This window comes from Benincasa hispida, chromosome 10, assembly GCF_009727055.1.
Source record: "Benincasa hispida cultivar B227 chromosome 10, ASM972705v1, whole genome shotgun sequence".
NCBI classification, from domain to species: Eukaryota; Viridiplantae; Streptophyta; class Magnoliopsida; order Cucurbitales; family Cucurbitaceae; genus Benincasa; species Benincasa hispida.
Window position 1 is genome coordinate 23,513,424 of NC_052358.1, and position 14,868 is coordinate 23,528,291.

At 33.5% G+C, this 14,868-nt stretch overlaps 1 protein-coding gene across 2 annotated transcripts; it reads left to right on the forward strand.

Moving 5' to 3' along the window:
- The first annotated feature begins 10,388 nt into the window (after nucleotides 1–10,388).
- LOC120087902 (folate-biopterin transporter 1, chloroplastic-like) lies at nucleotides 10,389–14,083 on the forward strand. Of its 2 annotated transcripts, none has more exons than XM_039044912.1 (6): nucleotides 10,389–10,950; nucleotides 11,161–11,366; nucleotides 11,612–11,676; nucleotides 12,219–12,898; nucleotides 13,387–13,456; nucleotides 14,025–14,083. In XM_039044912.1, exons 1-4 carry the CDS (start codon nucleotides 10,878–10,880, stop codon nucleotides 12,247–12,249), a joined length of 375 nt encoding a protein of 124 aa, XP_038900840.1. In that variant the 5' UTR covers nucleotides 10,389–10,877; the 3' UTR covers nucleotides 12,250–12,898; nucleotides 13,387–13,456; nucleotides 14,025–14,083. The 2 variants fall into 2 exon arrangements, with proteins under 2 accessions (XP_038900840.1, XP_038900839.1); XM_039044911.1 differs by having other exon boundaries at nucleotides 10,390–10,950; nucleotides 11,775–12,898.
- The last annotated feature ends 785 nt before the right edge of the window (nucleotides 14,084–14,868 follow it).

The window sequence follows — 14,868 nt, forward strand, 5'->3', positions numbered from 1 at the left end:
TTGTTTATATATATGTGAGATGTTTATAAATAAGTGGTAGCAATTTATATGTGAGATGTTTTTCTTTAGAAGAAGAGCTAAAATTTGGGAAGAAGGAAGAGGGAGACAATATCGAAGAAGAGGGAGCAAGAATCATGTGGTTGGGGATCTTTGGTAAGTTTTTAAAACCAATAATAGAATGAATTAGAGGTTTAAGCTTGGATGTGGTATTAATCTTTTAGTAGAACTAAAGGAATGTACTTTGAGTAGGTATCTTTGTGGCAAAACATGGAGAGAAGTTGAGCTACAAGAGATAAACTATGTGAGTATTCTTTTCCTTAGATTATCTCTGATCATCAATTGATCCAAAAGCTTAAATTGATAGGTAAAGATAAATTTAATATCATATCATCTAACACTCTTCCTCACTTGTAGGTTAGAAATATGAAGAAGACACCACAAGTAGAAATGAATTTTAATTGAGGAAGAAATAACATTACAAGTGCACCTCCCTCGATCACCTGCTCTCATACCATCTTAAATCACCAATTGACTAAAAAATTTAAGTTGTTGGATGAAGGTAAATTTGATATCCAAATTATGTGTGGATGTAAGTTTTATGTGTTGCATATTGTTATGAATAGGTTGGCATGTTGTTATGAATTGGTGAAACTGAAGGAAGAAGAAAGTGATGGGTTTTTCTTTTTACCCTTGATCTCATATTTAATTAATTTTAATTAATTAATTAATTGATATTTTGACGATAAAAGACCTTGTTTTATTTATTAATGATTTCAGTGTTTTGAAATATCCATTGTGTAGAGCTTGGAATGACAGTTTCAACTCAATTTGAATCACTCAAATTGAAGTTTAAACAAAGAAGATGTGGACAAAACAAGCTAAACAAAAAAAGTGGATTTTTTTCTCATGAAATGGACAAAATCACTTGGACTAATGAAGGAGTAACACATGGTAGACTTTTGATTTTTGGGTTGGTTGTAGAAAGAAAATGAATTTAATATATTTTATATTTAAGTCTAACGGCTAGTTTTAGACACGTGGTGGACTTTTTTTTTTTTTTTTTTTTGAGTTTCAAAAGAAATGACTTAAAAAAGATATATATTATCTTATTTTTTGTTTGTGTTTAACGACTAAAATAAAAAGAAAAAAAAAAACTCTACTATTGATTTTTCATTTCTAAGATCTAAAAGTCCAAATTAAATGTGATTTTCACCACTTTTTCTCTCTTTTTAAACACTTCATATTCTCCAAAATTTTAGCAACAATTGCATACTTTTATAATCTTCAAAACCATCATTGTTATTCTCTCCAAACTCTTTTTTTTTTTTTCTTTTCATCTTATTATTGAGAGATTTATTGTATTGTCACGTTATTTGTTGAATGGTCAAATTTGTAAATCAATCCTTTAAGAGAGTTTTGTCATATTGTTTTTCATTTCTAAATCTACTGTAAAAGGTTACTCTTGAATCTAAAACACGGTTTAATCCTCAACTGTGGTTACTCTTGAATCTATAACACGGTTTAATGCTCAACTATGGAAAGGATTGAGTTTGTTCTTACAAAAAGGAATATTGTAGCGGTTCAACTTTACGTTGGAAGAGTCAAGCTTGTAGTGACATATCCAAGAGGAGCTTGGAAAGTAGATGTGGGACGGGTTGTGTCGAACCACTATAAAATTACCGATGTCAATTTTTCTTGCAATCAATTTGTTAATAGATTTTCTTGCATAGAATTAATTGATACAGTTTGTTCTTGAACTTATTTATGTCAATTTATTGATCTTTTTGAAGTGAATGTATTTGCATAAAAGTCTTGTTTAAATTATTAATTAACAAAAGTGTATTAATTTGTTTAATTGGACCTACTTAGAGAAAAAGTTTTAATTAAGTTGAATAAACCCTATTTGCTCCTTTAGGGTTGTCATCCAAGTCCTATCGAATGTCTTTTTGTGATGAAAGTCTTTTTGTGATTCATGTGTGATGAGAGAGGAAGAGATTTGGGAAGTTGAGAAAATTTGGGAATTTGAATAGTAAGGTATAGGCTTTTTAATAAAAAAGAGAGAATATGGTATGAAAAGATATATATTATTATCTTATTTTTTTGTTTGTATCTCGGCTAGTTGATTAAAAGAAAATTCTCCACTGTTGATTTTTTTTTTTAAGATCTAATGGCCCAAACTAAATGTGATTTTCACCAATCTTCCTCTCTTTTTAAAGACTTCATCTTCTTCAAAACTTTAGCAGCAATTACATATTTTTATAATCCTCAAAACCACCATTGTTATTCTCTCCATGCTCTTAATTTTTTTCTATTCATCTTATTCTTGAGAGATTTATTATATTGCGATGATTTATTTGTTGAATGTTCAAATTTGTAAATTTACTCTTTAAGAGCGTTTTTCTCATCTTGTTCTTTATTTCTAAATCTATTGTAAAAGGTTACTCTTGAACCCATAACTTATAATGGTTTGATCCCCAACCATGACTTTGTTTTTTGTTTCATCCCAAAAAACCTTATACCAATGGAGATAGTCATTTTCATTTATGTACCCATGATCCTCCCCTTATCTAACCAATGTGGGACTTTGGACTTTGGTCGCATTCCCAACAATCCTCCTCTCAAACAAAGGACCACCGAGCCTCCACTCAAGCAGTCATCCATCTGTATAACTCATATATAGGTTAACTTCTTTTAATCCAAGCATACTGCCTATCCAATAGAGTTCAACCAAGGATCACACCATGACTATTTTCAAGATTCCACAGTAAATCTTTGTTCAACACCGAGGATTCTACCGAGCATGGTTAAGTCAGGGGCATGATTCTGATACCACTTGATAGGGACAACGACCCTCAAACTATCTCCACAATGGTATGATATTGTCCACTTGGGCATAAACCCTCATGACTTTGTTTTTTGTTTCACCCCAAAAGGCTTCATACCAATGGAGATAGTCATCCTCACTTATATACCCATGATCCTCCCCTTCTCTAACTGATAACTGGCAGAAATGCCAGCTATTATAAGCCTTTTTTTTATGAATCATGAGGGTTAATAAGTAGAAAGCGCGGTGATAATACTTAGAATTTGCGAAAAATTGAGTTTTGCGTCAATTAGCACCTAAATCCTCACTGACCCCAATTTATGTGTTACTCCATGCCAAAGTGTCTATTTTGTAGCTATCACAAGAATCAAACGCATGCGTTTGAAATAAGCTATCACAGACAAACGCATGCGCTAAAGCCAGGTAATCGCAAAGACAAACGTATGAGCTAAGCAATCGCAGACGGTAATCACATAGGTCCAACGCATGGAAGTTGTGGTAATCGCATGCGTCCAATGCATGGGAATTGCGGTGACCAATGGAGATTGCAGCCACGGAGTGATAGCCATAATAGAAGATCGCATGATGGATAGAACGCATTGATAACTTCAGCTAAATTAATCTTGGACGCATACCTTGGGAGTATCAATAAGATAAGGCGATGTGACAATGCCCATACCACGACAAAAGCAGCAGTGAGCCATACCTTCATCATTACAGCTGTCAGCATCCAAACTCTATAAATAGCCCTTGAGACCTTCATTCTAAGACATTCGAGCTTCTGCCTCAAGGCAGAAGTTTGTGATCACAGATGAGAGCCTGAAAGAGATTTCCAGTGAGAATTCTTCATCTCCACAACCCAGACCGAGTGACGATCGAAGCATTTGCCGGAGATAGAGCTCGAGAGAGACATCTCCACCATTCAACCATAGCACCACCGGCAGTCTTGACGCAAATTCCTTCATCTCCCTTCTAATCTCTGTATTGTATTACAGTTTAGCTTGAGATATTAAGATATTTTGAGATCAATGCAAGTCTTAATTCCTTTATTACCATCTTCTTCATCATCTTCATCTCTGTCATATTGTATCTTCAGCGTTTATTTATCAAAGTTAATCGCATGCTTAATCATGTAGCCTAGAGATAGGACGCATGAAGCAACCCACCGATAGGTGTGCGTTATGCGAGTATAGTGAGTTAATCCTCTTTACTTGGTGAAAGGCTGTAGCAACGCTTGTCTATGGGATGTTGCATTGCTTGTCTATAAGTTAAATAGCCTCGTCTAACTTCCTGAGAAGGTAAGAGATGGAACGCACTAAGCAAGGTTTGCATTGTTCCTAGAGATAGGCACAATCTTATGCTCAACGCAACCATGCACCACAGAGATATAGTTATGTGGCTGACCACCTAAAGGTGTGATGCGTTAGTGCAACGAGCTGGGATTACTCAGGCAATTTAAGATAGTAAACATTACTATGCATTATTGGTTGTTGTGTTTCTAATTGTAAACCTTCTATTGCTCAATCTGTTTAGCTAGGAGTAGGAGGAGTGTATAAGTCATTTAAACTTTCTTCGCTTTATTTTTATTCTTATTTATCGCCTCAAACGCATCACTTCAAAAATATTATTAAGTGACAAGTCCCCGTGTTCAACCTCGGATTACCCGAGAAACTTGCGTTTGTGTTATACTTGACGTAAGCGTAAGAAAACTTGTGATAGGAGCGCGTGGTCATTGCATGCTAAGATTAATGCATCATCATTCCGACGCATGACCTAAGACGCATGGGAGCAAATGCATCAATTATGTCTAACACATGATTTCAGTTCAAACCCATCCGTCCTTAATAATTAAAATAAAACAAAACGCGTCCCTAAAATATCCCAACACTAACCAATGTGGAGCTTTGGTCGCATTTCCAACAATGGTGGTTCTCTTCTTGCATGTTTTTCTCTAGACCCTTCATAGATTTATAGATCGTGTCTCTTCTCCTTATCACTCCAAACGTTCTCTCTTTCTTGCCGCTCCAAACTTTGATTCCCTTTTCTACTTTATTCAATCTTGTCATTTTGTCGAAATAGCCCCTACTTTATTTGGTTGAGGTACGATTGTGATTGGTGGGGGTGGAGGTTATCGTTTGGAGAGTGGTAAGGTGTGAAGGATGAGATCTGGAGCTTGGTAAGGGGGAGGTTGAAGTAATCTTCTTTTCCTCTTTCCCAGTCGATGATGAGGCCCTTTTTCTCATGAACGTAATTATTATAGTTTTGGAAGCAGAATTTTATCTTTTTCCTTTTTTTTTTTTTTTTTTTTCAGTTTTAGCTCAAAATTTTGTAAATCATACTCTATGTTTGTCCATTGTTGTCCATTATTTCGTTTCATGTTCATTGTTTTACTTCGAATTATTTTGCTTCGAAATTATGCTCTGAATTTTGTTTCATGTTCATTATTTTGTTATTACCATCTCTGTTTGTTAATTATTTGGTCTGTTTTCTAAATTATAAAAAATGGAGAAACATGTGTTTTGACTGCTAGGTATTCTTGGGTTGATTCTATAGGATATTTGATGGATTTTGGTAAATTTGATTAGGTTATTTTCATTGTGTTGTCTATATGTTATGTTCTTCATTATACTGATGAAGAAGAATGGATTTTGATTAGGTTATTTTTTCTCTGTGTTGTCTATAGTGTTATGTTCATTATTGGTTTAAATATTGTTGGGAATGTTCTAGAACTTGCAGTTCGTGTTAAACATTCCATTTATCAATAAAATATTATCGAGTAATTTATTCAATAAAGTTGTTGATTTTGCATTCTATTTGAAAATCTAATAAACACATCCATGGCTATAGTGTGAATACTTTAACTTTATGTGGTGACATAAACAGGATCAAGTTAATAGTATATAGCCTAAATGGTCTAATAAGTATATGGATGAAATTGGGTATCTCATCTTGGTAACACTATTGGATGCGGCCTATTTCATAGGTAGTACAAATGATATGATTCACAGATCATTCATGTAGAGACATGTGAGTGGGGGCATCCTATGCAATGAGTTTGCATATAGACTGGACCACGAAAATAGTCACTTTTCTTTATAACGACAGTTTACTGTTACAACTGACTATTTCATTATTTAGTAACCTAGGTTAATTTGATCTTAGTTCTGAGCTAGCTATGAACACTTTTTTTTTTCAGGATTATCCTTTGATCTGCATGGGTGAGAGCAGTCCAACAACATTGTTCAATAAGCCTTCCATTTTGGGGATGAGACCAGATGAATATCTGGGGACATAGCCCTGCAAGATGAAATTCACTCCTACACAATTTAGGGTTAGCAGATAGGTTGTTCTCTTGATTCCAGGTCTTGAACAATCGGAGTCCCACCTTCTTATGATAGAGAAAAGACTTGACTCATAGGTATTATGAATCAAAATTATTCATCAGAGGGTCAGTAGGAACTTAAGAAACAAGATGTATTCATAGGGGTAAAACGGTGATCTTAACCCAATTGTGATTTATGAACGACCTGTGAAGGATCGACTTACTGATCATGGTTATATCAAGTGGACATAATATATATACAGTGAGGGGAGTTCAACTATGGGTTTTAGTGAAGTGACCCATTAGTTAATGAATGGGGGTTAATTCGGTATAATGAGTTTAGTCAATTAATCTCGGATCATTGAAGCCCATGATCTGTAGGTTCACGAGGTCCCCCTACTAGCGTAAATGGATTAGCTTTAGAGTAGCATGATAAGTTAATTTGAAACGTTTAAATTAGAATTAAATGAAAAAGGAGAATTTATATTTAAATATGATTTAAATATATGAAGGTGGATTTGTGTAAAAATTAATTTAATATTTGATATTAAATTAATTGGAATTAATTCAATTATGTAAATAATTATTTATTAATTTTATAAAATTAATAATATTTTCAATTTTAAAATTAAACTAATGTTTTGAAATCATTTGTTTTTTTTTTTTTTGAGAAATTGGAAAAATTTACACAAAAAGGAAAAATGAGTTTTTCCATTATCATCTCCAACTAGCTCACACAAAACTCATTTCACTTTTCCTTCAATAATTCAAAGCATGAGTTGCATCTCATGTAGTCTTCTTCTTTGCATGATAGTCTGCAATAAATAAAGAAGATTGGAGTGGGATTGAGGCATGCATTCAAAAAGTTTTTACAGAAAAATTTGGGCTGAAGAATTGTTCTTCAAAGTGGGTTGTGGCAGTGAGTTTCACTCCAAGTTTCCTTTCGTTCAAGCTGTTCTTGAGTCCCACAACCCATTCTAAAACTCCAAGAGGATAGTGGGAAAGATCTGAGGTGGTTCACAGCAAGTTTCGAAGAAGACAATAACAGAGAATCAAGATCTTGAAGAGTTCTACAAAGGTGTGACTTCAAACCCTCTTATGTTAGATGAGCATGCTTTAGTTTATGCTAAACTTAATGAATTAGAGTGCTTATTGATCCTTGTTACTTCCATTGCATGCTGATATATTCTTACAATTATTAGTCCATTTTCGAAATTAGGGTCCATTATTTGTCCATTTTGGTCACTTTCTATCAATTGTTTGTCACTTTTGGCCTCTGTTTGTCCATTGGTTGGCCATTTCTGTAAATTTTGGTAACTATTTGTTCATTGTTTGTTCATCCTGTTATTGCTTATCCATTTTGTAACTTTTGGCATCCGTTTGACCATTGTTTATTGTATATTGATTGACAGTGGTTGTTAGGTACTATTTACTACATTCGTCATTAGCATATCCCTTGTTTTTAGGATGACTTATTGTATATTGATTGATAGTGATTGTTAGGTACTATTTATTGTATTCATCATTGCCATTTCCCATTTTTTCGGAGGGTTTATTGTATACTTATTGATAGTGGTTGTTAGTTACTGTATATTGAGTAGGTTTTTGTCAAAATGATTGACTTTTATTTATATGTGCATCTCACATAAAAAATTTCATGGGCCAATGGTTTACACAACAATATATATATGTGTCTCACTTCATTTCAACTTAGGCTAAACTCATTCTATCTACTTGCTTAATGAAATTGGTATCTCATTTATCTTGTCTTCAACATTTTCTTATTCTGTGTTTCCATGAACTTTGCATCTTTTTTGTTTCTATTGTCTTTATTGTTCGTCTCTAATTTTTAATTCTTATTCTTTGAATGAAAGAATTTCTATGATTTAAAATCAATTGTTAGTCGTTCTATCTATATTGTTATTTCTCATTTATCATTATTCATGATATTATCTGAAATTTAAGTTTCAATGAATGAATTTCATAACTTTGAGGTTAGACCTATTCCATATTTTTTTTTTTTTTGCACTTTATAATTATGCTCTCACTTGCCTACAAGTATAAGGACAAACACATTCCATCTACTTCATAAATGCAAATAGTATGTCTTCTCCCTCTTTATCCAACATTTTTTTTATCACGGGTGTTGACGAGTGCCTCCCAATTATAACTTCTTAAGTATAGTACTAATGTTCTTTATTGTAACTTGTTTTAGGGTTTGTCTTATTACGAATTAACCGGATCAGACATTGTTTACCAACTCTCTCTTGCTAAGGTGATAACTAGCTATCTTTATTATGGTTTATGTAATATTTTTCGTGGTTTAGATTACACATTTTTCTTTATCTTGTTGCTAATCATTACTTTTTGTGTGCTCTTGTAGGGTGGACTATTAGCATACTCGAGCATCGCATGAGGTTCATTAACATGAATCTATAGTAATTTGGATGAATATTCATATATTCTTAATTATAGTTGTTTGTATGATGGAAATATGAATATGGGTAATTGCAATTGGTAGCATTTTTAGGAATAATAACCAAGTGTATAACATCCTCTAAAAAAAATTGCAAATATAGACAAATTTATCAACGATAGGCTTCTATTGTTGATAGACTCTTACCAATGATATGGTCTATCACTGATAGACTCCTACCAATAATATGGTCTATCACTAATAGATTATTTAAATTTGGTCATATTTGTATTTTTTTTACATTATGTTATATCTGTTAATACTTTAGGTTTAATATCTATATTTACAACTCTCCCATTAAGTACAATCATCACTTTAATATCTATTTGGTAAGGATATGACATGCTAACTACATTATGTAAAAAATAAAAAAGAAAAAAGAGAGAGAGAAAAAAGAAGAAGCATCAGGTTTTTGTGGAAATTGGAATTCCATTTCACACTTCCAAGAAAAATAGTAATTTTAAGTTTCATCTGCAAAACTGGCAAAAAGATTTTAGAACTGTAAAAATAGAAAGACAAACTTATATAATATAAAATACTAATTAGGAAGGGGAAATTTTCAAAAAAATAAAAAAATAAGGAAAACTATTTACACAAACTAATAAAATTTTAATCTTATTTAATAGAGACTGATAGAAGTCTATCAGTGTTCTTTTTTTTTTACTATTACTGTAAATAGTTTGACATTTTTTTGCTATTTCTGTAAATAGTTTGCAAAGATACACTGCTTAAAAACAATTCGAATACCACAAATACACTATGTATAAACATTCTAGAAACACAAACACACTCTATCTAAACATTCCAAAAGAAAAAATAAAAAATCACCTAATATGGTCCTTAATGCTTCTGGCTACCTATAAAACGAGTGTATGCTGGGGAAGTTGACAACCAAGGGGCGAAGATCGTTAGAAACTTATTGATGTTCACAATAAAAGACTCATCCAAGGTGAGAAAGAGCAGAGTTGATTTTACCAGTGAAGTTGTTGTTGGCAAGTGAGTATTTGAAGGAATTGCAATCTCAGGACGGCGTGACTATTGGAAATAGGATTGCGTTTGACACTAAACCAGTTGTAGGGAGTTTCATCTGTTGGGATTGGTGTCCTAATTCTCTTGATAGTCTCGTTGTTTGTAGACATTTTGTACACACATTTTTATTAATAAAATAAGTGTTATTTTATAAGCATTTACTAAATCCAATAAACTAAAATCTGTGGTTATTTCATGTAACTTAAGCATGTATGTGAGACATACATGTGGATCATGCCTTAAATAATAACCTAAATGGTCTGTAGTATAAGGATAAAGGAGGGATACCTTATCTTGGTGACACTACAGATACGACCTGTTGGATCAACACTAGCACACAGCAGAAGGGAACAAGATCCATAAGCATTCTAATTCATTGATTTTGGTTGAAAAGAAACAAACAGAGTATAATGGGTTTTAAGAACATACCTTGGCCGAACCATCGAAATCTCCATTTTTCAGCTGCAAAAACCTCCAAATCCTTGTGTAGATCACCATAAGATCTTCCCTACTATTCTCTTGGTGCTTTAGATTGAGTTGTGAGACTCAAAATAAGTTGAAAGGGAATACTAGAAGAAATTCGGGCTTTAATATCGGTTGGAAAAAGTGAAATCGGATATATGTCGATTATTTTTTTAAAAAAAACGGATCTTTAATGTCGGTTTTAAACCGACATTGAAGATGGGCTCAAGGTGTAATGTTTTTTTTCTTCTTATTTTGTTAAATAATATATCCCTAATTTATCGTGTCCTTCGCCCAAACCCTATATCTATGTCGCACCGTTCACATTCTTCCCTCGCCGGATCTCCTTCACCTTTCTTCGCTTGCCGTTGATCTTCTTCACCTTTCTTTGCTCGCCGTCGATCTCCTTCACCTTTCTTCACGCTTCCCTAAGAACACTGTTAACCATTTTTTTCCATTTGAATTGGGAGTAAATCTAGGTAACGGGCCAGGTCCAAGATCGCACACCAAGGAGTATTGTCGCCGTGGTCATCTGACAAGAAGCTGGAGATAATGTTCACCTGGAAGAAGAATTCATAAAGAAACAGAGAACAAGCAGCATCAGAAATCGAAAGGGACAATAAAATTTCAGAAAAAGGGTGTTTGTATTTGGATTTGGATAGTGATTTTTGATATTTTAATCGTACCGTTTCATCTTCTTTCCCGATCCACTGCTCCACTGGATCCCCACGAACGGATGCCACGGGACCTACTTTAAAAGCTCCATGTCGTTGCCCGTTTTAATTCCAACGACCCCATCCGATTTTGACGATCACACCCTTCTCTGCTCCAATAATGGTAAAGTCATCAATCAATCAATCAATCAATCAATCAATCAATCAAACTTACTGAATTCTCTCTATGTAGCTATCTGAGTAACACCTGAATATGGGTCGGCGTTGAAGTGGGGAAATATATATATGTAAAACCCTTTTTCGGGTTCTCTTTTACTGTTTAATTTTTGAATGTCATTACATTATTAAGGTTGGCCATATGAACTTGGTCCAGGTGTAGAGGAAGGGGACTCGTTTATCTCACGTGTAGATGAAGACTTGTCTAGGTTCAGGCTGAATGGTGTCAAATGCTTTGGTGTAGATTTAACCCCTGATAATGTTGCTGTTGCTATGGTATATTTTGTTCAAGGAGTTTTAGACCTCGCAAAGCTTGCTGTCAGTTTTTATTTAAAAGATGATTTGCATTTAGATCCTGCTGAGGTACGTAGTTTCTTTACATTCATGATTCTTTTCTGTCAACTCTGGTATTTGTTGCCTTAAAAATGCAGAACTCCATTATCTTTGATGTTGCGCTTTCATTGAATTTTATGTAGATTGTAAACTATCATTCTTCTTGTTTTGTAGTCATTTTTAGAATTTTGCTAGTAGTTTTCTGCAGTTCTAAGAAATTAGTTGCTGATAGGTCCTTAATATAATTGTAACAAGTTATGTATGTGTTTGACTAGGCAGCTGTGATTTCTGGTTTTGCTGCATTGCCGTGGCTGATCAAACCTCTCTATGGGTTTATTAGGTACTTATAAGTTCCTGTTTTTTTTTTTTCTAACTATTCAGGACTCAATTAATTTCCTATCTTGTTTATTTTTCATAATAATTGTTTGGTTATTGCAGTGACTCTGTTCCTCTTTTTGGTTACCGAAGAAGGTCACTGTGAAAATTGTTCCTCACCTCTGTTTTCGTTCGATACCTGAAGATGATCTAATGTTGACACATTAACTGGCTTGTTCTCTTGTGGTTATTTTATATTCTAGTTGAAATTTCTTCTTTGTAGCTCAACCTTCATGACTACAGTATTGTTTATGACACAAACTTTCACGTGCCCTACTTAGATAATATTTTCTTCTTTCTTGCCTATATTGGTACTTGTTTCTTATATGTAAGGTCTACGTTGCATCTTTGCTTAAAATTTGATTGTGAACTGGCACTGATTTGATAATATATGCTTGATTACCAATTTTTATTAGAGCAAGGTAAAACAGTTACGCAGTACACGACTTGAACTTGTTTACTGCAGAGTCTTCTTGATCTTTGTTGATTTTCTATGATATATTGCAGAGTTTTCCGTATCAGAAAAATCATTCACTAATCCAATTGAATGTTGATGCGGAGCTGAAGTTTGTAGATCTTTGGGAAGCTCTGTCGCTGTTAAAAGATGGAACGAGAATTGAAACTTCTTACTATATTCCGCTATTGCAAGAATGTATAGATAGGAATTTAGATGCAGAAATGGAAATTATCTATGGAGATATCGTAAAAACTGGGACTCATGAAGACTTATTTGTAATGACTTTTCTTGTTAACGTTTATGTGAAATATGGAGTCATGGAAATTGCTCGCAAAGTGTTTGATAATTTGCCTAGAAGAAATGTCATTGCATGGACAACTCTAGTGACTTGTTATGTTCAGAATACACAACCTTTGGTTGCTTTTTAAGTGTTCATAGAAATGTTGGAAGCTGGAGCTTATCCTACAAACTGTACGCTCGGAATCGTGTTGAATGCTTGTTGTTCCTTGCAATCTATGAATTCGGGAAGCAGGTTCATGCATATATCATCAAATATCATATAGATTTCGACACTAGTATTGGCAACTTAAGTTTCTTCGTCGAGATGCTCTCGGATGGTGTGGAAACAAACGAGTACACTTTAACAAGTGTCTTGAGCGCCTGTTGTGTAATGTTGACATTGGGTTTAGGAGCACAGATTCATTCACTAAGCGTGGAACCTTCATCGAAGGTTAGAACTTTGTAACTATCATTCTCATATGTAGATTTGAACTTATTATATGGTTATCTATGTGTATATTCCTTAAATTCTTGTTGAATATTTAAATTTCAGTTCAATTTTTAACATGTCCCAAAAATTCTAGAATAAATGTGAAAACGCTAGGTTAGCATATAGCTAAAAATCATTACAAGTATGAATTTATGATGAATTTGCTCTACTGACGTTCTTTAACATCCGATTTAAATAGTTAGTATCTAGCTCTATAACAGAATCGGTATTTCCATTACATTAGTAACATCCGATTTAAATAGTTAGTATCTAGCTCTGTAAGCATCATTCTAATATTCGATTTAAATTATTTGATCATTCGATAAGCATCACTACAAGAATTTTGCCTTGAATGTACCATTTATGCACATTCCCAATAAACACGGTTAGTTAAAAATGAATTCTGATAACATTTTCACTTAAACCTTTTTTGTTTGTGTAATTTTTAGGTGTTTGGAAGGGGTGGGGAGGAGATGGATTTCTTGCAACAGTAAGGGATTCAAATGAAAATTGTTCCTGGTAAGTGCATTTTTGAATGCTTGCAGTTTTAAGCAAAGTTTCTAAGTGTTTTCAAGTGACTCTAATGATATGAAAATTCCTGTTTGAGAAGTTATAGTGTGCTTATTTATCCTTGGACCATATTGGATTAGAATGTAACACCCGTTTATGACTCATGGGTTCTATTTATTTGTAGTTTAGATTTGATTCAAGGTGCTCGAGTTTGTAGGTCACACTATGTTAGTTTGTGGGTTATTCATGCACTATGGTAGTCTTTGTGACAACTTTTGAGGTTTGAAGTATATGTGAGCTAAATTTTCTTATTGATGTATGTGTTCTTGAATATTCATTTTTTGGGAATTCTGATAGTTTTGTTGAGAACAAGTGGTTGTGAAATATTTTTGGGAGTGTGTTTCTTTGAACAGGATCAAGGTAAATTTTTTATTTTGTTGTGGTAGCATCATTATGCTGTCGAAAATTTTCCATGGTCTTCGTATCTCATATCTAGGTAACCAAGCTTTGCTTCTTCAAGATCTTGAAAAAGAAGATTCTCTCATTTATTCAACTATTGAGTTTTCTTGTTTTGCAGATGCAACAAAGGAGTAAATATTTGGTATTGTAACCTCTTTATGCTTTTTCTTGGGGAACTTTAGATCCAACACATTCACTACAAGAATTTTGCCTTGAATGTACCATTTATGCACATTCCCAATAAACACGGTTAGTTGAATATGAATTCTTATCACATTTTCACTTTCAATCCTTTGTCTTAAATCTTTTTTGTTTGTGATCCTTTGAACAACAGTGGTTAGACAAGATGCCTATAACCAGACACTGTTGAAGCTAGGGGGTTGGTTCAAGAAGAATTATGAAGGGATCCATACTTACCAAGTGGAAAGAGACAGTAATCTCATAATATTTGTATTACTTGTAATTTGTGTTTTCAAGGCCTGAATTATTGTACAACCTTTTAAATTATAATTTTATAGTAGAATTTGTGGATTAAATATAATAGATTTACAATCCATATATGAATAATATGTCATAGCCACAATGTTCAATGATGATGTGTCATCTTATACTTTTTGATCAAACAAATGGATTTGGCAACGGAATTTAAAAAAAAAACGTACAGATTTAGGCTTCAATGTATGTCGGTTGGAAATTTCATTGAAGGTTTTTAATATCGGTTGGAAATTTCACTAAAGGCCTTTAATGTCGGTTGCAACCGACATTGAAGGCTGTGTTATTGAATCCCTTTAATGTCGGTTTAAAACCGACATTAAAGGCAACCGACATTAAAGGGCTTTAATAACACTATCTTTAATGTCGGTTGTCAACCGACATTAAAGCCTGAATTTCTTCTAGTCGAATATGGAGAAAGCTCAGAACCAACCCATTGAAGAACACCTTCTTCATCCGAATTTTTCAGT

Bases quoted from the DNA above. Each gene is read 5' to 3' on its own strand.
- LOC120087902 (XM_039044911.1), top strand. From the start codon at position 10,878: ATGTCGTTGCCCGTTTTAATTCCAACGACCCCATCCGATTTTGACGAT. The intron at 11,367-11,611 runs GTACGTAGTTTC...GTGTTTGACTAG, and splicing joins TGCATTTAGATCCTGCTGAG to GCAGCTGTGATTTCTGGTTT. The intron at 11,677-11,774 runs GTACTTATAAGT...TGGTTATTGCAG, and splicing joins CCTCTCTATGGGTTTATTAG to TGACTCTGTTCCTCTTTTTG.